Source organism: Fundulus heteroclitus, unplaced genomic scaffold, assembly GCF_011125445.2.
Source record: "Fundulus heteroclitus isolate FHET01 unplaced genomic scaffold, MU-UCD_Fhet_4.1 scaffold_240, whole genome shotgun sequence".
Taxonomy (NCBI): domain Eukaryota; kingdom Metazoa; phylum Chordata; class Actinopteri; order Cyprinodontiformes; family Fundulidae; genus Fundulus; species Fundulus heteroclitus.
In genome coordinates this window covers 193,427-219,844 of record NW_023396651.1, presented here as the reverse complement: position 1 = coordinate 219,844, position 26,418 = coordinate 193,427, and the positions used below count along the sequence as shown (strand labels likewise).

At 43.3% G+C, this 26,418-nt stretch overlaps 1 protein-coding gene across 1 annotated transcript in view; it reads right to left on the bottom strand.

Annotated features, from left to right (window-relative positions):
• Positions 1 to 26,418, bottom strand: part of LOC118559150 (A-kinase anchor protein 6-like) — a 182,720-nt gene that overhangs the window by 13,654 nt on the left and 142,648 nt on the right. The window contains exon 4 of the mRNA XM_036129860.1: positions 244 to 327. Coding sequence (XP_035985753.1) covers positions 244 to 327 — 84 coding nt within the window. The remainder of the gene's footprint in view (positions 1 to 243; positions 328 to 26,418) is intronic.

Below are 26,418 nucleotides of genomic sequence, written 5' to 3'. Positions count from 1 at the left end.
ACAAGAATTTACACATTTAACAAAATTACAACTACTCCAACCATGTTGAGATTAGGTACTCTGTCTCAAATGAAGAAATAAATTGTGCATGGACTGAAACTTTTATAATTTTTCAATAAAAATTATTATAATGAATTCTTTGAATTAATGCATATCGTTTAGGTTGTTTTACCTGCTTATGTTCTTGACCTGAATATATTTTGTGATGTTTTCTAAATGAATTTTAAATATTCTTTCACTCACCTGGCTCTGCTGCAGAAGCTTCCAGCACAGTTTGAGAACAGAAGCCACTCTTCGGCGTCGGATTCGAATCTCTGAACACAGGGACTGTTGATAGACATACAGTTGAAATAACTCACGATGGACGTAAAGTCAGGAAATGCAGATTTCAAATATGTGAGAACAAAACAATTTCATATTGTTAACTGCAAGACAAATAATTAAATTCTCCCTATTTCATACTTTTGTGCTGCTTCAAAAAATTATTTAATAATTTACAACACAGATATCCTACCTAATCTGGAGGGACAGTCTATTGTTGTATAACAAGACCCTTCGCAGAGTTAGAGCAGCATATTTTTCATCATTAATTGAGGAGAATAAGAATAATCCTACATTTCTCTTCAGTACAGTTGCCAACCTTACCCAGAGCCACAGCTCTGTTGATCCATCCATTCCCTTAGCTCTTAGGAGTAATGATTTTATGGGATTCTTCATAAATAAAATTGATTCCATTAAAAATAAAATAATTGGCATCCTCCCAAACATGACTACCTCGTCCTCAGTAAGTGAGGCAGCATTGGAGGAATCCTTAGAACCTGCGCAGTGTCTGAACTGTTTAAAAGCAGTAGAGCTTTCTGAGCTATCTAAAATTTTAGCTTCATCTAAACCTTCTACCTGTATGTTAGACCCAATCCCAACCAAGTTGTTTAAGGAGGTATTCCCTCTGATCAGTGGTCCTATTTTAGACATGATTAATCTATCCTTGGTAAATGGATATGTACCACAGGCTTTTAAAGTAGCTGTTATTAAACCTTTACTTAAGAAACCATCTCTTGATCAAGACGAGTTAGTAAATTACAGACCTATATCTAATTTTCTTTTCTTATCTAAAATTCTTGAGAAAGTAGTTGCTAATCAACAGAGGTGTCAAGTAACGAAGTACAAATACTTCGTTACTGTACTTAAGTACACTTTTTAGGTATCTATACTTTACTCCATTACTTATTTTTCTTCCTACTTCTTACTTCTACTCATTACATTTTCACACAAGTATCTGTACTTTCTATTCCTTACATTTTTAAAACAAACGTTACTCGTTACTCTTGGCTTCAGTTTAAAATTTATAAATATTTATTTCACGTAATGTGCGCCATCCAATGCAGATCATTGGCGCCATCCACACCTAGTGAGAACTAGTGTAATTGGATGAGTCATATAACGCAAACACTCATTGGTTAGTAGTTCACGCGTGACGTCAGCGCTACATCCGGGCACGGTGGTTGGCAAAAAACAGAGCTGCTCTCGTCTCCTACATGACAAAACGGGTGATTTAGAGCGTACTTTTAGTTCGTTTATTTTTGGAATCTAAGCAATGCCTACGACTTGTTGTGCTCCCGGTTGCACACAGAGGCATTCCAAATCGTTGGATGTACGTTTCTGTCGTTTACCGAAGGAGGAAGGACGAAGAAAGAAATGGATATTTTCAATGAAAAGAGCGCAGGCAGACACTCACAATGGACTGGAAGAAGCATCATACTACGAAAGAATTTGCAGTCTACACTTCATCTCCGGTAAATACCACTTAATTCTGCTCTAGTCATTGTTCTGCTTAAATAGCGGCAGAGGGGAGGTGGCGATCACTACACGGGCCGGAGAAGCGGCCCGTGTAGCGATCGCTACAGCCGCCGCCGCTGTCTGAAGCAGCAGACAGCGGCGGCGGCGGCGGCTGCTGCTGCTGCTCCATTACGCCCCCGTTCACGGGCGCTAGTACTTCTGTGTTTACACTGCAATATCGCCGACACCTCCACCCATTTTAACAAGACAAAAACACCAAAATAATCCGTAGTAAACAATGTTTATTTAATCCTACCGGGCGGGTCTTCCTCTGCTGAGACGCAGTCTATGTCAGACGCCGCTTTCTGCTGTTGCACAAACGTGTGAACAACATCCATCCATCCATCCATTTTCTGACCGCTTAATCCCTCATGGCGTCGCGAGCGTTGCTGGAGCCTTTTTCCCGATATAAAATAATTGTAGCCGTCCAGTGGTTGCATGGCTTTCGTGCTCTCTGTCTGTACTGGCCTGCCGTGTTTATAAGGCAGCTGCATATGTCGCGGTACGGAACCCTTGGCCAGCATTTCACAGACTCGCTCCGTCCCTTCAGGCTTTTGCTGTGTGGATCTGGCAATCTGATACCATCAACCATCAACTTACTCTTAAAACGATCTTGTGATACATTATCTAAAGAAGAAAAATACGTGGAGAACTCGTCAGTTTCGCTGTTTGCGTCCGCCATTGTGTTCGCCTTTTGCCAACCAGTCCGGCGCGCATGCGCGAAAAACCCGGATCAAAACAATAACAATGAACTGGTCTATTCTCTTTTTATCTCTCTTTCTTTATCTATCTATCTATCTATCTATCTATCTATCTATCTATCTAGCTATCTCTCTATCCATTTCCGTTTCTGGTGTGTGATCGTAGGTAGTAGACGTGGACGTGAGAGTGGCGCTAGTTTCAAATGGTGATTCTTTCCCTTGTGTATTTCGGTTTCAAACAACTTTCCAACTGTTCTGAATGCACTAAAGCAGGTAAATCAGGTAAGAGTAATTTGGTTTTTTTCATGTGAGTGTTAGGTAAGTAAGTGTTTGGTTAGACAGGTAGGTGTGAGGAGGCATGGCGTCCTCCGAGACGCCTGCTCCGTCCATCAGGCAGGGGGTCCGGATTGTCCCTCCGGAAGCCTCTGTGGAGGAGGTGTTGTTGGCTGTAGGAGAGCAGGTAGGTTGCGGTAAATTGTCTCATGCTTTGCGCATGAATAAGGCGGTTGTTGTTTTTTTAAAGGATGAGTCCACCGTTCACCAGCTGATTGAGTCCGGAGTAATTATCCGGGACTCTTTGGTGCAGGTTAGCCCGCAGGCTGTGCCGTCTACGCGGATCACCGTATCCGGTGTTCCGCCGTTCATCCCGAACGCCCTTCTGGAGAACGAGCTCCGTAGGTTAGGCAAAATGGCGAGCGGGTTCCGGACCGTTAGTTTGGGCTGCAAAGACCAGAAACTGAAGCATGTGCAGTCTCTGAGACGGCAGGTGTTCATGTTTCTGGAGTCCCCCACGCAGACACTGGAGGTGTCCTTCCGCGTGAAGCACGGTGAAGGGCTTTACATGGTGTACGCCAGCTCGGGACACATGAAATGCTTTGAGTGTGGAGATGTCGGACATAAAAGATCAGCGTGTCCACACAAACAGCAGGAGAATGGGCAAATGTTGGATAAAGATGGTAGCTCTACTGCTCCCGGGTCCCCGCGGGGCTCGCGGCGGTCCCCGCGGAGCCCGCGCCGACTGCGGAGGGTCCGGAGGCGGCGAACCAGATGCCCGTAGCCGGGGACCCGGTGGTCACAAGCCCCGTGGTCTTGAGTCCCGTTTCTGTAGCTGGGAACTCTGTGGCCGTTGTGGAGGCTAAGGTGGCGGAATGTAATGTTGAAACGGAGATAATTGAACCGATTGAGGTAGAGAAGCAGCAGGAGGCTGCAGAAAGTGTAACTGAGATACAGGTAGAGAGCACTGAGGACAGAGCTAGCACCAGTGGGACAGGACAGGGGGAAGTCTGTAGTCAGACTTCATGTGGAGACGACATGGAATATGAAACTGAGTCAGACACAGCATCCATCAGTGAAGTGGTGGGCAGAAGGATTGACCTCTATTCTTTAGAGGAAATTAATGAGTTTCTGGATGAAACATTTAACAAATCAGTGAAAGTCACTGACTACTTTGAGGACACAGATAAATTTATTAAATCAGTAAGTATATTAAAGAGGCTGGTTAGCAATGACCTCCTTGATGAAAAGAGGCGCTACCGTCTAAATAAACATCTGGCAATCCTTAGGAAGGCTTAGAGAAGAAAAACTGGTAAAAAGTCCAAGAGAAAGATCCAATATGAATAGTCACATGGTGAATTTTTCTTCCTACTGTTTAATGCTGGGTTCAATCTTTACCCTTTTTCTTCTGGTAAATGGATATGTACCACAGGCTTTTAAAGTAGCTGTTATTAAACCTTTACTTAAGAAACCATCTCTTGATCAAGATGAGTTAGTAAATTACAGACCTATATCTAATCTTCTTTTCTTATCTAAAATTCTTGAGAAAGTAGTTGCTAATCAACTATGTGAACATTTACAAAGTAATGACCTACTTGAGGAGTTTCAGTCAGGCTTCAGAGCTCATCATAGCACTGAAACAGCTCTGGTGAAGGTCACCAATGATATTCTCATGGCCTCAGATAATGGACTTGTGTCTATACTTGTCCTGTTAGATCTCAGTGCTGCATTTGATACAGTTGATCACAATATTCTCCTACAAAGACTTGAGCATACTGTAGGGATTAAGGGAAAAGCATTAGGCTGGTTTAAATCTTATCTGTCGGACAGATTCCAGTTTGTTCATGTTAATAATAAATCTTCCTCAAACTCTAGGGTCACTTGTGGAGTACCACAGGGTTCAGTCCTTGGACCAATTCTATTTACTATATATATGCTTCCGATTGGCAAAATTATCAGACAGCATGGGATTAATTTCCACTGTTATGCTGATGACACTCAGCTATATTTATCCATAAATCCTGATGAATCCAATCAGTTACTTCGACTGCAGTCATGTCTTGATGACATCAAAAGCCGGATGACTTAAAATTTCCTGCATTTAAATTCTGACAAGACAGAAGTTGTAATCTTTGGGCCAGAGTCTTCAAAAAATAAAGTTCTTAATCAATCCCTTAATCTGGATGGCATTAACTTGGCCTCTGGTAATAAAGTTAAAAATCTTGGTGTTGTTTTCGACCAAGACATGTCATTTAAATCCCATATTAAACAGGTGTCCAGAGTTTCCTTTTTTTCTCCTTCTAACGTATAAAGCCCTTAATAATCAAGCTCCATCATATATCAGAGCTCTGATTACCCCGTATGTTCCTAACAGAGCACTTCGCTCTCAGACTGCAGGTCTGCTGGTGGTTCCTAGAGTCTCTAAAAGTAGAATGGGAGGCAGATCCTCTAGCTATCAGGCTCCTCTCCTGTGGAACCAACTCCCAGTTTTGGTCCGTGAGGCAAACACCCTATCTATTTTTAAGACTAATCTTAAAACTTTCCTTTTTGACAAAGCTTATAGTTAGAGTGGCTCATACCCTGAGCTATCTCTATAGTTGTGCTGTGATAGGCCTAGGCTGCTGGAGGACATCAGGGTCTAATTTTCTCACTCTACTGATTTCTACTGTTCTTCAGTCTACTGTTCTCCAGTTTTGCATTGTATTACATTGAAATGACTGTCGTCATTTCAGCTTTTAACTTTTGCTCTCTCTCTTTTTCTTCATAGTAGGTACACCTGGTCTGGCGTTCTGTTAACTGTGACATCATCCAGAGAAGACGGCTCACCCGCTACTTCCATCTAATGTAGAACAGATTACTAGATCAATGTGTGCTTCTGTGCTTTTTTGTTTCTCTTGTTGTGTCTCTGTTCTGTCTTCTGTAACCCCAGTCGGTCGAGGCAGATGACCGTTCATACTGAGCCCGGTTCTGCCGGAGGTTTTTCCTTCCCGTTAATGGGTGGTTTTTCTTCCCACTGTCGCTTCATGCTTGCTCAGTATGAGGGATTGCAGCAAAGCCATGTACAATGCAGACGACTCTCCCTGTGGCTCTACGCTTCCCCAGGAGTGAATGCTGCTTGTCGGGACTTTGATGCAATCAACTGGTTTCCTTATATAGGACATTTTTGACCAATCTGTATAATCTGACCCAATCTGTATAATATGATTGAACTTGACTTTGTAAAGTGCCTTGAGATGACATGTTTCATGATTTGGCGCTATATAAATAAAATTGAATTGAATTGAATATAAACAGACTGTCGATATTAATTCATCTGTTAGCTTGTAACAAGATGGGATTGTTGTGGGGAATGCAATTTTTCTACCATCATCTTTTGGGGTAGCAGCATCAGAGCCAGTGATTTTAAAAAAGCCCAAAGGCCAAAAAAATGCTGGCTCTGTTCTGGTGAGTACTCTAGAACTTTTGGAGATGATTTGTGCAAAGAAGGTTTCTTCATAAAATGAGGAACATTATGGACAAAATTGAGAATCATTTCCATGAGACTGGTATACGACAACAGAGTGTCTTCAGTCGAAGGCTTCTTCAGACCCACTTTAAGACAGACCTCTACAAGGGATTATTCGTGCCTTAGAACAGTCAGCATCTACAACATCTCTTTGTATGATCTGTATGATGTGGGTGAAAACAACATTTAATATCCTTTTGGGATTTTAAAGTCATTTTCAATTCAATTCAACAGAAATTAGATAAAAAGTATAAAGTAATTGTTAGTGAATTTATTTCCTCTAATTCTGACAAAGCCATGTTGGATGAGTGTTGAGAATTATCATTATTCTAGTTCTGCTCTGAAAATGGTTCATATATAACAAAAATGCTGGTTGTCACATACACTTTCCATGCTAAGGATCCCAATAGAAGTCTTTTGGCTGCAAAATGTACCAAATCTAAGGTAGGCTGTGCAAAAAAGTAGATAAACCATCTTATTTTCAACTAATATTTCAGACCAACATGAGACCATATTTTTCTTTTTAGGTAATCTGTAATTTTTAGTTTGGTGTGTTCTATCTAACCTTAAGCCCTATTCTCACAGGATTAGTTTTACGTAGACCGGAGCCACTTCTCATTAAATGAGGTCCAAGCTGAAAAAGGCTCTATGGGAGTCCTTCCAGGGACTGGTCTGAGTGCGATAGTCGAAAGGCGGGCAAAGGGTCGGTACCGTGGTGGCAGGGGTAGAAAATCCCAGGGGATAATCAGAGCCTGTGATCCGTGAGTGGGGTCCGTGTCAAAGCCAGGTAATCCAAGGTCCAGTGATGTCCGTCACGCCTTCGAGACAGAATCCAAAAGCAGGGTCAGGGCCCAGAATTAGGTCAGGTAGTCCAGTGGGCAAAATCAGGGCCAAACAGGGATGGGGCAAGCTCAGAGAATCACAAGGCAGATCAGGTCAGGCAACAGAAAAGTAGTTAAGTCCGGCAGGGGCAAGGCAGAATCAGAGAATCCGAGGTCAAAACAGGACTGGTAACAAGCAGGCAGGATACGAGAAAAACGCTGGACTATACTCTCCAAGAGCTCGCGAAAATCTGGCACTGATGTCTGGTTTAAAGGCTGGTTATATTCTGGGAGGTGTAGGTGGATCAGATGAGAGGTGATGAGAAGCAGGGCGGAGCTGAGTAGGTGTGTCAAGTGAATGATCAGACCACCATCAGTGCAGGGATCATGACACAACCCCCACCCTCTAGGACGGATTGCAGATGCCTTCTTGGGCTTGGGATGAGTCCTGTGAAAATCCCTGAGAAGGGTCTTGTCCAGGAGGAACCTGGATGGGATCCAGGATGTCCGGCCCGTAATCCTCCCAGTCTACAAGGTACTGGAGGCCTCTGCCTCTTCTGGACTGGACGATGCGCCGCACGGTGTACACAGGGTTGCTGCTGATGAACCGTGTGGGTGGAGGGAATCTGGAAGAGGGCATGAATCTGGAGGCTGAGACAGGTTTGACCTGGGACACATCGAAGGTGGGATGAACCTTTAAAGTTCTGGGAAGGCGTGGCGGACAGCCACCGGATTTAACCACCTTTGAGATCGGAAACGGGCCGATAAAAATGAAGGGCCAACTTCCTGCTCTCCACCCGTAACAGGAGATCCCGGGTGGAGAGCCAAACCTCCTGACCGACCTGGTAGTGCGGTGGTGGCATTCGGCGACGATTAGCATTCCGAACCTGAGGTTCAGAAATGTGGCTAATTGTCCTTCTAGCCTTTCTCCATTCCCTTTGGCACCTCATGGCCGACTGATGGGCTGCGGGAACCTTTGCCTCCCTCTCTGACGACTTTGTGAGATCCGACTCACATGGTAATCGAAGCTTAGTCTCAACCTCTTGATTAGCCCTCTCAGTCTGACCATCGGTCTGAGGATGGAAACCCAAACAAAGGCTGACAGAGATTCCTAAAAAGGGAACAAAACTCCTTCCAATATCGTGCCACAAACTGGGGACCTCTGTCCGAAATAATATCAGTAGGAATACCATGTAGACGGAACACTTCCCTTGAGAGGATGTGGCCCATCTCCTTGGCAGTGTGAAGTTTCTGCAGAGGGACAAGATGGACCATTTTGGAAAACCTATCGATAACGGTGAGAATGAGAGAATTACCATCCGAGGTAGGTAAGCAAGTAATGAAGTCCATGGCAATGTGGGACCAGAATTCTGTGTCATGAGTCATGAGTTACAGTGAAAACTGTTATGGTGGAAGGAAAGTCAGTGTGGAAGAATTGGTCCGGCTCAGTAGAGTTCCCCCTTCTGTTCTGTCTCTCTTCAAGGTCGGTCGTGTTTTTCTCTCCTCTCCAGCTTCACCCGCCCTCCCCCTCTCCTGCTTCTGCTGCTATGTCTTGTCTTTCTGAGCACTTTCTTCATATCACCCGAATACTGAAAACCATTGATCTGGTAAGCTGGTCTCTCAATGCTATTGATCAAATTTTTTCGACGGGTAGGCAGCTAAAGGAGGACCCGTCGTGTGTCCCGATTTGACTCATTCGTTGGATACACCCTATATTCTTGAATGGAAAACGGTGTGTCTTTCGACTTTATCATTCCTGGACGTGGAGACGTATACATGTTTGGATTCATGATACTTGGATTTCTACTTGTGGATTTTTGATGTATCAGCAAATACAGCGGATGTCGGTAGCCATTTGGCCTTGATCAGTCTACCGGCTGCATATGCATCACTAAGGCGGTGAACGAACAGTCCTGGATGTTGTAGGAGCAGAGCCGAAAAGCTGGATGTGCTGGTACGCAGACTGGCTTTGGTGGTTGGATTATGCCTCCCCTATCAATGAACACTCACGGATTGTTATGTCGAAGAGCTTAGAACTCTCCCCGGCTCCATCCTCCCCCTCTAATGGTATCCTGTATTAGGATAAAGTTTGAAATATGTGTTTTTTTCTCCCCCTATTGTAGCCCCTATCTTTCCACAGAGTAATGGCAGCGCCCTGTGGGCACCGTGTAAGCGGTGTCCTTGGCAGCATGGCCTCAGTAAATCGTCTCCCCCTGAAATGTTTGTGATGTATGTGATGGCGGCTGTACTGAAACAGTAATTTCCCTCTGGGATTATTAAAGTATTTCTGATTCTGATTCTGATTTCTCTACTGAGCCTGGTCTTTTAACGGGCAAGATGCAAGCTTATGATCATTTCCTCCACAGTAGAAGCACACATTGGCTTGTCGTCTCTGTAGTCGTTCTTTATTGGACAATTTTGATCTCCCCACTTGCATCGGTTCGGGTAAAGATTCCTTAAATCGGTCCCTCCCCAGTGAGATTGAGGGCGTGGTCGACCCTACTCGAGAAGGAGTCCAAAATCGTCTCTCCCTCTCTTACTACGTGAGTTGGAGATCAATCGGAGTAGCTCATTTTTCCAGTTGTTCTATGGTATGGGGAAACTCCTTAGTAGCCAAAACATCCTTAATCTTTCCATTAAGACCATTCATAAATGCATCCATTAACGAATCCTCATTCCATCGATTATCGGCCGCCAACAGGTGAAAATGGACGACGTAATCTGAGACAGACTTTTGACCCTGCCTATTTGCAAAAAGTCCTCTGGTGTCCTCACAGCTGGGCAGCACCGGGTTACAAAATCTAATGAACTCCTGAGAAAAGACATGACACGAGTGGCAGATGTGGGAATCATTTTGCCACACAGAAGTGCACCACAACTTTGCCTTGCCTGCTAATAAGAAAATAACAAAGGCGATCTTTGAATGGTCTGTGGGGAAAGTAGAGGGTTGGAGCTTGAAATTGATCTCACACTGAGTTAAAAATGCTCTGCACTGGTTTGGATCTCCCCTGTATAACTCAGGAGGAGACACCCACAGCTCTGTGGCATGAGCCGAAACAGCCGGAGCCATGATGTGACATGACGGGGGTGGAAACGAGGGCACCGGTGAAGCCTGCTTCCGTAAATTATTTCAAATCTCTCCGATGCCAGCCTGTAACTGGGTGATCGGTGTGTTGAGTGAATGATCAGACCAGCATCAGTGCCAAAATAATGACACAAACAGATGTGGTAAAACAAATCTAACCATGAGGTAAACATTTAGAAGTGATTGTTCAGCTGGGTCAGTGTGTTCTGGCCTTGACAGGGACTGGAGCACTTCTGTAGTTAGGATTAGAATGTAATGACGATCAGGTTTTTGTGTTTTATTTATCTGTTAATCATGATGGTCAAATAATATTGTAGGGCGGCGTTTGCGGCTTTAACAAAATGATGGAAGCTTCAGATCTGAAGGATTAAAGGTCAAATTTTCAGTATAGCTCAAATATTGTTGTTGACTTTGTTTTAGACAGTGTTCTCGATTTGCTGAATTATGGGAGGGAACTTAAAGAGAAAAGGATTGCTTGTACTGATGAATAATTATCTTAGACAAAGTGCAAATCAATTTGCTTTAAAGTTATACCTCAGACCAACTGAGACTGGGAAAGTTGTATATAATTAAAAGCAATACTAGCAGTGAATTCACTTGGTCTCAAGGAACCGGAAAGAAATCACGAGTCTGTAATAAGTTAATAATCTATGTATTAATGAGACAAACATAATTGTGCTCCTTAAAAGACATTTTCCTTTGTTTTATTTATTGGCATCTCCCCAGTGACATAAGGTAACTATATTCAGGGTAGTTATGAAGATAATTTGAAGGAAGGAGATGTTTTAAAACAAAATTACTAATAAGAAAAGTTGCTGCTTGCTATAGGGCTCTGTCCTGGGGCCCCTCCCGTTCATCATCTACCTCCTTCCCCTTGGCAATATCTTCCGCAAATCTAACATCCACTTCCACTGCTATGCCAATGACACCCACCTCTACCTCACCATGCAACCATCGTCCTCTCTTCCTCTCACCTCCCTCACAGATTGCATCTGTAAAAAAAAAAGCCTGGTTCACCAACAACTTCCTTGAATTAAACAGTAGTAAACTGAGGTTCTCCTCATTGGCACTAAATCAACTCTTTATAAAACCGACAGTTTCCCACTTATTATTGACAGCTCCTCCATCTAACCCTCCCCCCCAGGTTAAGAGTCTGGGTGTCATCCTTGATAGCATCCTATCAATAACATTACCCGGTCTGCATACTTCCACTTAAGAAGCATCAACCGCCTCCATCCCTCCTTTACCCATACACTGCTGCCATACTTGTCCACAGCCTCGTCACCTCCCGACTGGATTACTGCACCTCTCTCTTCTGTTTGGCCTTCCTCAAAAGTCACTCCATAAACTACAACTGGTCCAGAACTCAGCTGTTCACATTATAACAAGAACTCCCTCTATCCACCACATCACTCCGGTCCTCCGACAGCTCCAATGGCACCCCGTGCAGTTCCACATTCAATACAAAATTATCATGATGACATTCAAGTCCCTTCACCACCTTGCCCCCCCCCCATTTCTGTAAGGCCTCCTGCATATTCCCACCCCCTCCTGTGCTCTTAGATCCTCATCTGCTTTACACCCGTCTGTCCCTTCCGCCCATCTCACCACCATGGGGAGCAGAGCATTCAGCCACTCTGCCCCCCGCCTCTGTAACTCTCTACCACCCCTACTACGAAACACGGACTCACTTCTCCATTTCAAATCACAACTCAAAACTCATCTATTTAAGATTGCCTATTCTCTTTAATAGCAATTTCCCTGTCCAAGCCTTTGTATTTTTTAAATGTTTTTTTTGTTTTGACTTTGTTTTAGATGTTGTGTTTTTTATCCTTTTGTATGGTGACCTTGACAGTCCAGAAAGGCACCTTTTAAATGAGAGCCTCTCAGCCTGCTCGGACACTTTTTTTCCCTCTGCTCCGTGCTTGTTTGCATTTTCCTGCCTTTTACTTTTTATCTCCTTTTTATCTCTTTGCCAAAACCACAGAAAGTTGGATTTAGTTATTTTATTTATTTTCCTTTTATTTATTTTTGATTTTGATTTTGGAAAGATGCCTACCTTCACCACAGTGGACCTTGACAAGCTTCCACAGAAGACCACTGTTATAGAACAGAAGATATGCCGACTTGAACTGAATTATGATGTAAACGGCGCGTATGGAAATGAAACAACCCTGCCTGTGACTCCGAACGGTGACCACCAGCCCAGCAACTCACTATACAAACAAATCCCTGAGGAAAATGAGAATCCCTGGACCACTCTGGGTGCAAGACCAAAGGATCAACGAACCCCGCACCTAGAAAAAGGAAACTGGCCGATACTACAGAGAACTGTCCCAGGACAAGTGAAACAGCAGCCAAGGACCCTAATATTATGCAATCGATCTGTAAGTGGGATTAAACATTTCTGTAACAAGAAAAACACAGAGGTGTTGATTTATAACCCTTTGAACTTTGACCTGGTGTCTGATATATCAGACATCCTTCCAAGGATCTTGAAAGAACGCCCGACCTTAGAAAAACTCATAAAACAAGCTGAAGCCCTGGGCGAGGTCCTCTGGATAAGAAAATCAGAAGTATTGAAAGAGGATTACATTTATCTGCTGAATTTAGTTGATGGCCTTAATGTCAAGGTGTTTATCAGCAGCCCTCAAGTACCTCAAGTGTTAATTGTGGAGACGAGATTTTCTCCAGAGTTCTGATGCTAAACAAATGGCTGGAAAAAACATGCAAACAAACAACTGCAACCTTCATAGACAACTTTAACATCTTTTGGGAGAGGAGATATCTGTTCAACAGAGATGGTTTCTCTCTAAATAGGTCAGGTGCAAAACGACTGATTTCAAACATCTTCTATTCTGTGAACCATGCACCATCAGCTTTGTTCCAAAACAAAGTTCATCCAGTGCCAAAACAAATGATAAGCCCAGTACAGCCCGAACAAGTCAAGATAAAGATGGCCAGAAAGATGACACAGAAAGAGGCTATGTCAGAACTACAGGAGGATTCATCCCTGATCTCAAAAGAGGACCAAAAACTTCCATCCTCACAAACACCGATCAAGACTGCACCCCCTACCCCTGTTCTCCACAAAGCCCAGAGGTTCCTTTTCTGGATTTTTCTCATAATATGAACAAAGTCCTTAAGATTGGTCTACAGTTGACATCCTCTCCACATATTAATTCTGAAAACCGCAGTTCTGTGACTAAATCAGCATCTTCCAAAGGACACAGAGGTGCAGATCCTCCTCCTCCTCTACATATCACAGAACATGCCTGTCCTGAGGACCTTCAGATAACTTCCTTGTGATACACACCGGGCCCTGGCAGTACGTTTATCAGACAAGACCGCTTCCAGCATCAGTCTGGGCCTCCTGACGGAGAATATGGAATATCTGTTATGATACGTGGCAGAAATAAGAAAAGCAAAAGGAAAACAAACAGGAATAATCAATCGAACTTTAAAGTCATAAACTGTCAGGTGCAACCTGCCACAGAGACACCATCAACCACCAAGTCATATAAACTGGGTTTACTAAACATTAGATCTCTGTCAGGAAAATCCCTTTTAATTAATGACTTCATTATTGGCAATAATCTTGATGTAATGTTTTTAACAGAAACATGGTTGCATGAATTTAGTGAAGCAGCTATACTGATGGAGTCGACACCTCCAAACTACAATTTCCTTTGTGAGAGCAGACAGCAAAGGAAAGGTGGAGGAGTAGCAACATTGTTTAATGATTCACTAAAGTGTAAAAAGGTGTTTTTGGAAAAATTTGACTCTTTTGAACATTTGGCTCTCCAGGTAAAGAGCCCGGTACGAACTATGTTTCTGAATGTTTACAGGCCTCCTAAATCCACATAAAACTTTTTTAATGATTTTAGTGACCTGCTGTCTGTGATATGCGTTGATTATGACTGTTTAATTATTGTTGGAGACTTCAACTTTTACGTTGACAACCCTAAAGACAGAAGTGCAAAAGAACTGTGTGACACACTTAGAAACTTCAGTTGAACTCAGCATGTTAAACAGCCAACACACAAACAGGGACATATTTTAGACTTGATCATCACTAAAGCTCTAAACATTTCTAACGTCAACGTAACTGATGTTGCTCTATCTGATCACTTCTCTGTTACCTTTGAATGTATAATTTCCAGTGACTCATTTAGCCAAAGGGACATCATAAGAAAACGCACCTTTAAGGACAATGCCACAGAAATTTTTAGTCAAGCTTATTTGCTACTTCAACCTTGTGCTGCAACTCAGCTGATGAACTAGTAGATAACTTTCAGTCTAAAGTCTCAGAAATCATTGACTGGATTGCTTCAGTTAAAGTGAAGGTTTTTTCCAGGAAGGATAAATCTCCGTGGAGAAATGCTCCAGCAGTTAGATGTGAAAAAAGGGAGTGTCGAAAGCTGAACACAGGTGGAGAAAGAAAAGACTTCAGGTTCACTATGACATCTATAAAGAGAGACTTTACAGATATAACTTACAACTGAAAAATGCAAGAGAATCTTTCTTCTCAGAGATCATCAAGAAAAACATTAATAATGCTCGTATCTTATTTTCCACAGTCGACAGATTAACAAATCCTTCTGTGTCAGTGGCTTCCGAACTCCACTCCACCAGGGCCTGCAATGAATTTGCTAACTTCTTTACTGAAAAAAAATCTAAAAAATAGAGGATCAGTTTGTACATCCATACCAACTCTAGAACCAAAGCTGTATCCAACTGGGACTTATCCTGACAAAATGTCCCAATTCAGCCAAATAAACTCCAAAAGCTTAGAGGAGATCATTCAGCAGCTAAGTTCCTCCTTCTGCTGCCTTGATGTTCTACCCACAGTTTTCTTTAAGAAAGTTTTGCTTGTTCCTTTTAGATAAGTTTTTGATCTGTTAAGTTTTGGCCGTGGGAAAGACACCGTCTCAATAGGATAATGGGTGGGTAACAGTACAGAAGCTGCAGAGAGGTGTGTTAAACTACGGCTCTGCTTCCTGGTCTGGACCCTGGGTTGTCAGCATTTAGGAGGACTAATAAATCCGGCCAGATTTCTAGAAAGAAGAGCAGCACCATCCAAAGTAGGATGGATGCTGTCTCTCCGGATCAGACCAGGTTTTCCCCAGAAAGTTCTCCAGTTATCAATGTAGCCCACGTCGTTTTCAGGACACCACCTAGACAACCAGCGGTTGAATGATGACATGCGGCTAAACATGTCATCACTGGTCAGATCAGGCAGGGGACCAGAGAAAATTAAGGAGTCCGACATTGCTTTAGCAAACTCACACACCGAAGCAACACCAACTTTAGTGACCTCCGATCGGCGTGACCGGGTGTCATTACCGCCAGCGTGAATAACAATCTTACTGTATTTACGCTTATCCTTAGCCAGCAGTTTTAGGTAAGATTCTATGTCGCCCGTTCTGGCCCCTGGCAGGCATTTAACTATGGTCCCTGGTGTCTCTAGTGCCACGTTTCTGACTATTGAGCTCCCAATAATCAGGGTCGGCTTCTCAGCGGGTGTGTCGCTGAGTGGGGAAAATTTGTTAGAAACGCAGACGGGTTGGTGGTGAACTGGGGGCTGAAATCTAGAGCTATGCTTCCTACGAACTGTCACCCAGCCGGCCTGCTTACCCGGCTGCTCGGGTGCTTCTGGAGGACCACTAAGTGAAGTAACACTAGGTCTATGTGGCTCCGCGCTAGCAGAGGGGCGGCTATCAGCTGGTCTTTCCATAGCACGGAGCCGGGGTCTCTAATTCTGACACCCTCGCCTCCAAAGCTACAAAAACACTACATTTATTACAAGTACCATTATCACTAAAGGAGGCAGAGGAATAGCTAAACATCTGACACAGAGAGCAGGAGATAAGGGAAGACTTAGTCAGAGACGGAGAAGCTGAAGTAATAGTAGGAGAGGAAGCCATTGTGGAGCTAAAGCTAGGCTAGGCTAAAGCTAGGCTAGCGCCCTTCTACCACGCCAAGAGAGCAAACCGTGAAACACGAGGAGTTCCCAAGCGTGATGTGCAGCAACAGAAAATGTTTTAAAAGTCCTTATGTGTTAGAAACAGATGTTACAGCAAAGAGATTAAAGATAAAAGCGAGAGAATCTGGAGCAACAAACCGTTGCTCACGCAGTGAAAACAGGAAGTGATACAATACGCCTTACCGCAAACAGCAGCACCTGGGACTAATTAAGTCCCAGGTGACTTCCAGTGACTTCTCTCGGAAGTCACTGGATGAGATTTCACAAACACTGCGACCTAAATTCGGAATTACTGTAGAAATGTAGAAAATCATTCTGAGATTTTCTGGTTACTTTTTTCTTCATTCTGCAGGGTTTAAACTGAACACGTGAGAGCTGAGAACCGGATACTCTATAAGAGACTGAATCGGATGAAGTTAAAAGTGTAATTGTGTGTTTTGTCAATGAAACAAATGTTAAATGTATGAAACGGGTTTAAAGTCTCATAATATTTTTATCTAAAGCTGTATGAAGCAGTTAAATGAACAGGGAAGATGATTTAAAGTAAAACAATGGGTTACTGTTCACGGGATGATATTACAGTTTAAAGATCTGTTTCAAATACGTTGAAAAAAGGGAGTTATAGATTATAACCAGGGTTGATAAACTGTCTGTTAAAGCCAACAGAGATTATTAAAATATGCAATTAAAGGGGTCAGAATTGCAGTATGCTTTAGGCAAAAGGAGTATCATCTGCTTTCAATTAGAAGTCCTTTCTGTTTGAAGAACGATCAAACTGATCAGTTTGGCCAAGAGCGCAATTTCCTTGGGGGTCTCAGTTTTTACCATTTCTTGGAGGGGATGGCATTTTCTGGTGGGGAAAAGCCTTGACTGCCCTGTAATGCCCCTACTGGTACTCTTGGATTTGTAGTGTGTGGAAGTGATGGATGTTTCACCATGGAATGGTGAGTGGAGGACAAGGTAGGATGTTTTTCGGGGTGGGAGAAAAGTAGACGGACATGTCCTTGGTTACTAAACATGCTTACCTTACCTAGTCTAATGTAAAATTTATATAATTTGCACATAGGAACCTAAAACAAGCTTTACTCAATTAGTTGAACCCAAAATTGTAGATAAATGCTGAGACTGTGGTCTTGTGTGATAGATGGTAAATTATGAATTATCCATGCTGATTAGTGATACATTTTTCCAATGATGTTGGTTCAGCCCATTTTTTTAACTGCTTTCATTCTGCTGTGCCTGTCATGCTGCTGGCCTTTAGTGGTTGGAGTACATGAGGTGTGAAGGGAGAGATGCAGAGGCAGAAAATGGCATGGTCCACAATTTGTTATTATTTTTTTATAATACCTTTTTACAAAGTGCATGTGAGGTTGGGGGAGCAGTGTGTCTTCTCCAGCAGCAGCACATCCAGTGATGAAACAGGCACCTTAAATACTGTCTCACTAACTGACTAAAACCATTAAAACTCTACCAGGTGTGTACATATTAGGATGAGTACATAAAATTATCTAAAACCCTCCATAAACCATAACCACAACTATAAACCATATAAAACCCCAAGCTATATACATAAAATCCTAAGCCAAAGATTAATAGAAGCCCCATAAACCACTATAAGCTAAATTTGGCTCCCCTATGCATTTCCCTGCCATGGTCCAGCCCAGAACCTTCTTAAGCCCAAGCCCATTTTAGGTGACAGACCTGGACACAAGGGCGAGGTAAGTATAAACATGAAATATATTTCACTAAAACACTTTAAGATGCAATAAAACACAAAACACTAAGGACTAAATGGCAATATTGCACACATATTGCCTTTGTTGATACTCTAATTTCTGTCACCCTTCTTCACCAGGGCCCAATCACTCTATTAAAGTGCTTCAGTGCCACTGGATCTAAATACAGGAAAAAGGAAAGACAATCAATAAACACTTATACAATCAACTGAGCGCAGTTATTTCTGAAATGTGCAAATGTGCTTCCTTAAAGTGCTGTGTGCTATCTAAAGTGCTAAATATGCAAGTAAAGTGCTCTGGTGTAAAGTTAAAGATGTTAATTCTTAGACATAAACGGCTGTTTGTTTAATTTCCCCCCTCTTCTCCGGAAGACAAAGCCTCAGTCTTCAGCCACTGGAGACAGACAGTCTTGTAAGAGCTTATGTGACCCGACAGACCGGACTGCATTGTTGGTTGCCTTGAAGATTGCAGAGTAATGGAGTCTGGAGGCCAAAGCCTGATATACTGTACTTAGATTGGACGGAATGACTGATTGGATAAACGTGTCGGCTGTGACATGTATGCATTATAATCCTCTCCACCAATGTGATGAACGAAAGACTTATCATTCTATTCACGCCCCTGAATGGGCAAAACACATCTAATCCCATAAAAGGTGAAGGACGATCAGGAGGCTCACTCTGAGTCCCAGCTCTTTCTCTCGGAAGTCCGTAAATGACTTCAGCGTTGTTGTGTAAAAGAACAGTACTAAACTAAAGCCTTTCTGTGCCTATTAGATTAAATATGGTAAATATAATTATGGTATGAGTCTTTTTACTCCTACAGAAGTCTACAGTAGAAACATCACATTATTCTGTAAAAGAACCTGGGATGACCACAGCAAGGTCAGTCAGTAACAGTCTGTAACAGTGTTGGTCTTCCCAGGTTGGCACTGCACGGTGAAGTTATAGGGCTACAGGGACAGGTAGCATCCTGCAGTGCAGGCACCTCTCGTGCAGTGCAACCATTAAAGTGTCCAATGACGGACATTTTAACTATTTTGTTATGATGTGCTTTTTGGGCACATACACAGGGGAACTTGTTAGAGATTATGAGATTACAGAGACTGGACTACAAAATCAGTTACCATGGAAATTACAAATAAATGGACACTGGAGGCACAGAGTCTGACATACTTACTTTCATGACTTGATAGTAACATGACCTGATTGCAAGACAATGTTAATAAATAAGCCACAAAAAAAAACATAGGACTGAAATGTGTTGAAGAGCCAAAGTGTGACAGTACTATGTTATCCCCTAAGGACCAAAAAGCAGAGACGCAATCCTAAAGCCACCAAAACAGATTCCCTCAAAACCTTGGCTGTGCTTAGAAAAAATAAAAGTTATGAACAGAATCGGCGTGAAAGGGCGACCTTGGCGGAGTCCAACTCTCAACAGAAACGAGTCCAACTTACTGCCGGCAATGCGGACCAGGCTCTGACATTTGTCATACAGGGACCTAACAGCCCTTATTAAACGGCCCGGTACTCCATACTCCAGGTATTCCCATGTGTCGAATACATGGAGAAGGCATTTGACACGGTCGAATGCCTTCTCCAGGTCCACAAAGCACATGTAGATTGATTGGGTAAACTCCCATGCACCCTCCAGGATCCTGCTGAAGGTGTAGAGCTAATCCAGTGTTCCATGACCAGGACGAAAACCACACTACTCTTCCTGAATCCGAGGTTCGACTATCCAACTGACCCATCCTCCCCTCCAGAACCCCGGAATACACCTTACCAGGGAGGCTTAACACTCAAAGTCCCAAAGTGCAGACTTTAGTCTGCACCTAGTTTGTATCCAGTATCCCCCCAAAGGTGTTAACGGCTCTCCTCTGGTGGAGTGAGCGCCATTTGCAAATCAAAAGGCAATTGTAAGAATGTAAATGCAGTTTACCTGTGGCAAATGTAGGAAAGGCTCACCATAGGAATGTGGAAACTGCTAGATGGCACAATTGTATTTTACATTTTTCCACTTTATATTTAGTGCTTTATCCATATGTAGACTGCTTTTCCTTATCTGAAATTAAAAAAAACTTTCTGAAGTTATACCTTCTGTTGTTTTTCAAAACTGAGCTGTTTGGGGTGGTATTTGGCTCCAGTCCCCCCCAACAGTACTTCACAACTCTCAGAACCATTCCACCCCCTTCAGTTTTGGTTTTAGTTGAAGCCTCTCTGTTGAGGAGTGGGGGGTGGGGGGACTACGGCTGTTCCTTGTGTGACATAAATGTTACACCAATACTAAAGGCATACTGTTTGTCATTCTCTAAGATTAAATTTTGAATGACATAAAAACGCGAGACAAGACAAAATACAATTATTCTTTCTTTCATATAGTGAGCTTTGCAATATACATGAGTCTGTTGGTAAATGGACAATAGAAATAGGCTCTGCCTTGCCTTGTTGGAAAAGCATGGTTATGACCTTTTCTCAGCTCAGGAACTAGGACCCGTATGATATCTGGTTGTTCAATAGGTTTGCCTAAATAAAAGATTTAGATATGACTTATCAATATATTCCTGCAAAAAAGGTCTGATGTTGCAGGGCCAGGTAATGAAAAGTTCTTGGAACATGGTCCTGTTCTGATCCCAGTTTGTTTCAGCCTTTCTCCAGTCTCTTGTAGAAGGGCTGGTCTTATCACAGGTTATTTGCATTACAAGAGTAACAGTTAGCAAGGTAGAGTGAATACACAAACTTGAAAAGGGGAGGGGGGCTGGCAAGAGAAATGAAATTCCCTGGGTCTTCTAGTGTTAAAAGAGTGATTCCTCTATAGTTGAAACATACCCTCCGGTCCCCCTTTTTAAATACAGGGACCACCACCCCACTCTGCCAGTCCAGGGGAACTGCCCCTGATGTCCACACAATATTGCAGTTGCGTTAACCAACACAGCCCCAGGGCCTTAAGGTACCCAGGGCGAATCTCATCCATCCTCGGGGCCTTGCCACCAAGGAGCTTTTTAACCACCTCAGCAACCGAGATGGGAGAACCCGACTTGAAGTCCCCAGGCTCTGCTTTATCAGTGGAAGACGTGTTGATGGGATTGAGGAGGTCTTCGAAGTATTCTGCCCACCGACACATGACGTCCTGAGCCTGAGGTCAGAAGCACACCACCCCCACTATAAACAGTGTTGGTACTATACTGCTTCCCCCTCCTGAGACGCCGGATGGCAGACTCGAATCGCCTTGAAGCCATACGAATGTCTTTCTGCATGGTATGTCCAAACTGTTCCCAATACGTTTCGGCCTGCCACGTCTGACCTGCTTCCTCCTCCACCATCAGAGCCAACTCACCACCAGGTAGAGGTTGGTGGAGAGCTCTGTCCATCTCTTCATCCGAGTGTCCAAGACATGCGGCTGCAGGTCAGATGAAACAACAACAAAGTCGATCATTGAACTACGGCCTAGGGTGTCCTGGTGCCAAGAGCAAATATTGACACCCTTATGCTTGAACATGGTGTTTGTTATGGACAATCCATGACTAGCACAGAAGTCCAACAACAGAAGACTGCTCGGGTTCAGATCAGGTTCCACCCACCATGCCCCTCCAGGTCTCATTGTCATTATCCACGAGTCCCCCAGCAGAACAAGGGAGGCCCCAGGAGGGGCACTCTCCAGTACCCCCTCCAAGGACTCCAAAAAGGCCAATTCAGAACGCCAAGGTCCCCACCCTCGGCTGCCACCCATCACACAATGCACCTGACTCCTTTGGCCCCTCAGACAGGTGAGGAGCCCATTGGAAGGGGAACCCATGTCTCCTCTTTGGCCTGTGCCGGCCAGCCACCAGGTGCTCCCCAGCGTGCCCCACCTCCAGGCCTGGCTCCAGAGTTGGGCTCCAGTGACCCGTGTCCGGGCGATGGAACATTGTGTTCATTTGCTTCATTCAAATGTATGCAAACAGTGTGTAATTGCACAACAATTGGTTTTCTCGGCTGGTTGGGTTAAAAGTGTGGCTCTAGAAACAAAACTTTATTGAGGATAAATAAATAGCAAGAAAAATAATTACAAATTAAAAGTGAAAAACATACAAACAATATGGTACAGAGTAATTTCAATATTATTATATTATTGAATATTATTAACTGTAACATGTCCTCAAAAAGAAACTTTTTAATAGAATTGAAAAAAGTCACAGAAAACACATATACATAAATGCACAGTCTAGACACGATAAAGTACAATAATATACACCCTATATGCACAGAGGGAAGTTGTAAAAGAGGTGAGAAAGTATCTGCTGTATTGCACATGATGATGTTGGTATCCATAGAATAAATGATCATATAGATATTTGCTTGTGTGATGCCATCTCCTCTGTGGCTTTTCATTGTTGCACAGAGGGCTTCTCACTTTCCAGGCTAGTGCGTCAAAGAAGAGAAAAAGACATGCAAAGAAAAAGCTGCATTGATCTGTTTGGCAACGTGCTTCAAAACCTGCCTCTTCGCGCTGTGAACCCCAGGATTACTATCATTCATTAATTACTATGAATGTATTTGTAGGTTTTTTTTGTTTGTTTCTTAGAACAGCTCTTAGAACACAGAGTCGCGCCTAGCAACGCGGTTAACCACGCCTTACTCAGTCATTCTTGGCAGCTATCTGAATCACTCTGAAGCTAAGACTTGTAGGTAGGAATTTTAAGGCTAAAATAGGAGCTTTCCGAGAGGACTCTGAGAATCTTTGTGAATAAGGCCCCTGGTCCTTAGTACAGTAAATATCAAAGTATGTATTTCTTAAGTTGCTCAGCACATTAAAATGTCCTTAAGATCACCATATTGCTTCTCATTATTGCAGCCAGTCAAATGTAGACAGAAACAAGTTTTGCTTAATGAACCAGAAAAAGATAAATAGACTGAACCTATATAGAAGTTTTTCAGTGATACTGACCATTCAAAGCACTGTACACTACAGCCATATTCACCCAATCGCTCTCACTAACGCACACACATTCATATGCCTATTGATACGCAGCTAGGTAGGCAACTTGGGGTTAAGTGCCTTGCCCACGGGCACATTGACATGTGACAAGGGGAAGGTGGAACCACAACCTTCCAATTGCAAGACAACAACTCAACTCACTCATCAAGCCATCCATATGTTCTGTGCTGATTCTAAACATACAGCTCTGGGTTATTTAAAGGAGTAGCATAAAAAATTAACCATAGCAATTGATCATAAATGTACCATTATTAATGAACTATTTTATTTCTGTGAATATGTGTAATATGTAATATTATTATTATTATTTAATTATGTAATTAACTAAACTAATTAAACAAGGATACATTTTTTCTCAAAATAAAACACATATACCATTTTATGTATGAGGTATTAATAACTGAACTATTAATACTGACAACAGTGCAAGAAAGGTCCAGGATTATGCTGTATGTTACTATATTATGCTGTGTTTTGCAGTTCTATAATGATGTCTTCTGTGGTTTGTTTCAGCTTAGTTTTAGTTTCTTGTTCTATATTTGTTGAATTATTAAAAGTAGTTGGTTAATATGCTGTGTATATATAACTAGAACATTTTTGAAGAAATTTAGCAAGGCGCCTGCGTCATGGTGTGTACCGTCCCGTCAGAAATACCAACAGGAAGTAACACTGTGAATTTCAGCTTCCTACTGTCTTCACAGCCCCCGCAGCGGCCATCCAAAGGTGCCATATTAAGTCAATGGACCTCCTAGGAGCTTCTGGCTAGCAGCGTTGTCATGTCTCCCTCACACCTCTCTTTGTCTGTAAAGGAAGAACAACTCTGGCTAAGCAGAAGTTGGTAGGGCCTTCCTAGAGCTACTTCCGGTTAGCAACATGTTAACCTTTAGCCACTAACATGGCTGTGTTCAGTATCACGGGGTGATGTAACTCTGTTAGTTTGGTTGAAATCCTGTACTGGGAAGTGCCTCAAATAGGGAGAAAATACGTTATTTATTATGTTACCATGGTAACTCAAAATGGCGGGTGGTACACAAAGAACACCAGATAGGATCAGCACACGTTTTTATATACACTTTAGGGATTATGATAAAATACTCTAAATCTCCCACACCGGGATTTGAACCCACAACCTCCTGCATGCAAAGCCTGTGCTTTGTGTCTGAGCTATACTGTAGCCATATATGGTCATGCATTTCTGCGAGGATAAGGGCTTTGGTCCCCCATTGAAAAGCATTGGATGTTTGACACCACATAGCTTGGAGATGCTTTATGCGACGCAGCATAAATTTGTTGTGGAGCTTTCTCACTGAAGGAAGCACAGCCTCTGTCAAGCAGAAGTTTGTACGACCTTCATAGAGCTACCTCCGGTTAGCAACATGCTAACCGTTAGCCGCTAACATGGTTGTGCTCAGTATCACCGGGTGATGGTACTCTATTAGTTTGGTCCAAATCCTGTACTGGGAAGTGCCTCAAAAAGGGTGCAAATACTTAATGTCACCAAAGGTCACGGATCAGATCGGCCTCCTTGAACATCACTGCCTTACCAAATCTGGGCCCAGAACTGAACATTTGACCAAAATGGTGTATAGTGCGGATTGGTGTAGCGTCTGCTGTGAAGCGGGCGCTGTACCGATCCGTTGTGGTGAAGAGAGAGCTGAGCCAAAAGGCGAAGCTCTCGATTTACCGGTCGATCTACGTTCCTACCCTCATCTATGGTCACGAGCTTTGGGTCGTGACCGAAAGAACGAGATCCCGGATACAAGCGGCTGAAATGAGTTTTCTCCGTAGTGTGTCTGAGCTCTCCCTTAGAGATAGGGTGAGGAGCTCAGTCATCCGGGCAGGACTCAGAGTAGAGCCGCTGCTCCTCCACGTCGAGAGGAGCCAGTTGAGGTGGCTCGGGCATCTGGTCAGGATGCCTCCTGGACGCCTCCCTGGTGAGGTGTTCCGGGCACGTCCCACCGGGAGGAGGCCCAGGGGAAGACCCAGGACACGCTGGAGGGACTATGTCTCCCGGCTGGCCTGGGAACGCCTTGGGATTCCTCCTGAGGAGCTGGCCCAAGTGGCTGGGGAGAGGGACGTCTGGGCCTCCCTACTGAAGCTGCTACCCCCGCGACCCGACCCCAGATAAGCTGAAGAAGACGGACGGTGTATAGTGCCATTTCCCACAGGTGGGTAGAGCTGTATTGGCCGGGGGGGTCATGTCTGGGCATCCTGGCAGGTCCTCATTGAGTCAGAGGCCGAATAGGAAAGCATGTAAAATCCAAAAACGGCCAGAAAACTGAAATTTTAAAATGTTACGAGGAAGTGACTGTGCGAATTTCAGATTCCTATATTCATCACAGCCACTGCAGTGAGCGTCGAAAGTTGCCATGCAATACCAATGGCACATGTCCCTGGCCTGTAGTAACTTCTGGTTGGCATGGCTCCGTTGTCATGGAAACTCACTCTCACCACTGCTGCAGGCATGCAGAGACTTTGGGTCAGAGTCTGTGTAGTAGGAATAGAATGGGATACTTTGCCTCGAACAACGCTCGATTTCTCGAGAACCGTAAATGGTAGAGACGTAATTTTTTCTGTATTTATTTCGTAACGGATAGGGGAAGAAGACAAGCTATCGGTTATTGCTGGAAATATTTTAATAAAGGCGTAAATAATTATGATATAAAGGGGATTTTTATGGAAATGCAGAAATCCTCTAAAAAGTCTCGCTGTAGCTGAAGAAGTATAAGAGATATCAAAATAATTCTTTCACCGTGAGTATCAGCAGGCTTTTAAGGACTAGGGTGCTCATTTTTATGTTTGTACAAAAATCGGTGTAGGCACAGCGACGATGTAAAAAAGTGGTTCATGTGGAAGAATGCAGGTCCAAAGCGTTTTCAGGATTTTGCACATTCGCTGCTCCCGAACAAACTGTTCGTGCGGCGAAGCCATAAGAGTTATCCACAATATTCCTTTTTTCTGAGTGCCAGAAGGGTCGGGACCTTCTTGTGTGAAAGTCTCATGCCTGTAAATCAAACAGTTTAGGAGTAGCGGTGGTGCGAAAACATGTGTTGTTTGGGATTTTCTGGTGTCATTTTTCAAAACGGCTCCATAGGAAATGAATGAGAAGGGTTTTGACATTGTGTCGCTCTGAGGTGATTTGCGAAAAATCTATAAATCCTACACCAATGAGGGTTACATTTCCTGAATCCAGAGGAAAATACCTACGTTTTGATGTATAATTTGTCTACGTAGAGTGAAAATTGAGCGAGTAAGCTGAAGTTGTTCGGAGTTGTGAAATCTTTAAAAGGTCAGAGTGGGCCACTCTGGCAGTTGGAGAATTCCGTCCATAGACTTCCATTATAAATGATGATTGTGCTGATTTTTGGACATGAGCTTTGAGGAGTAACTGTGAAGAGACCATAAAAGATATCCACATCCCGTTTTCATTTCTGAGTAGTTCAAAGATATATCTACAAACTGGAAGTTAAACGGTGTTCGTAGGTGAAAGCATGGCGA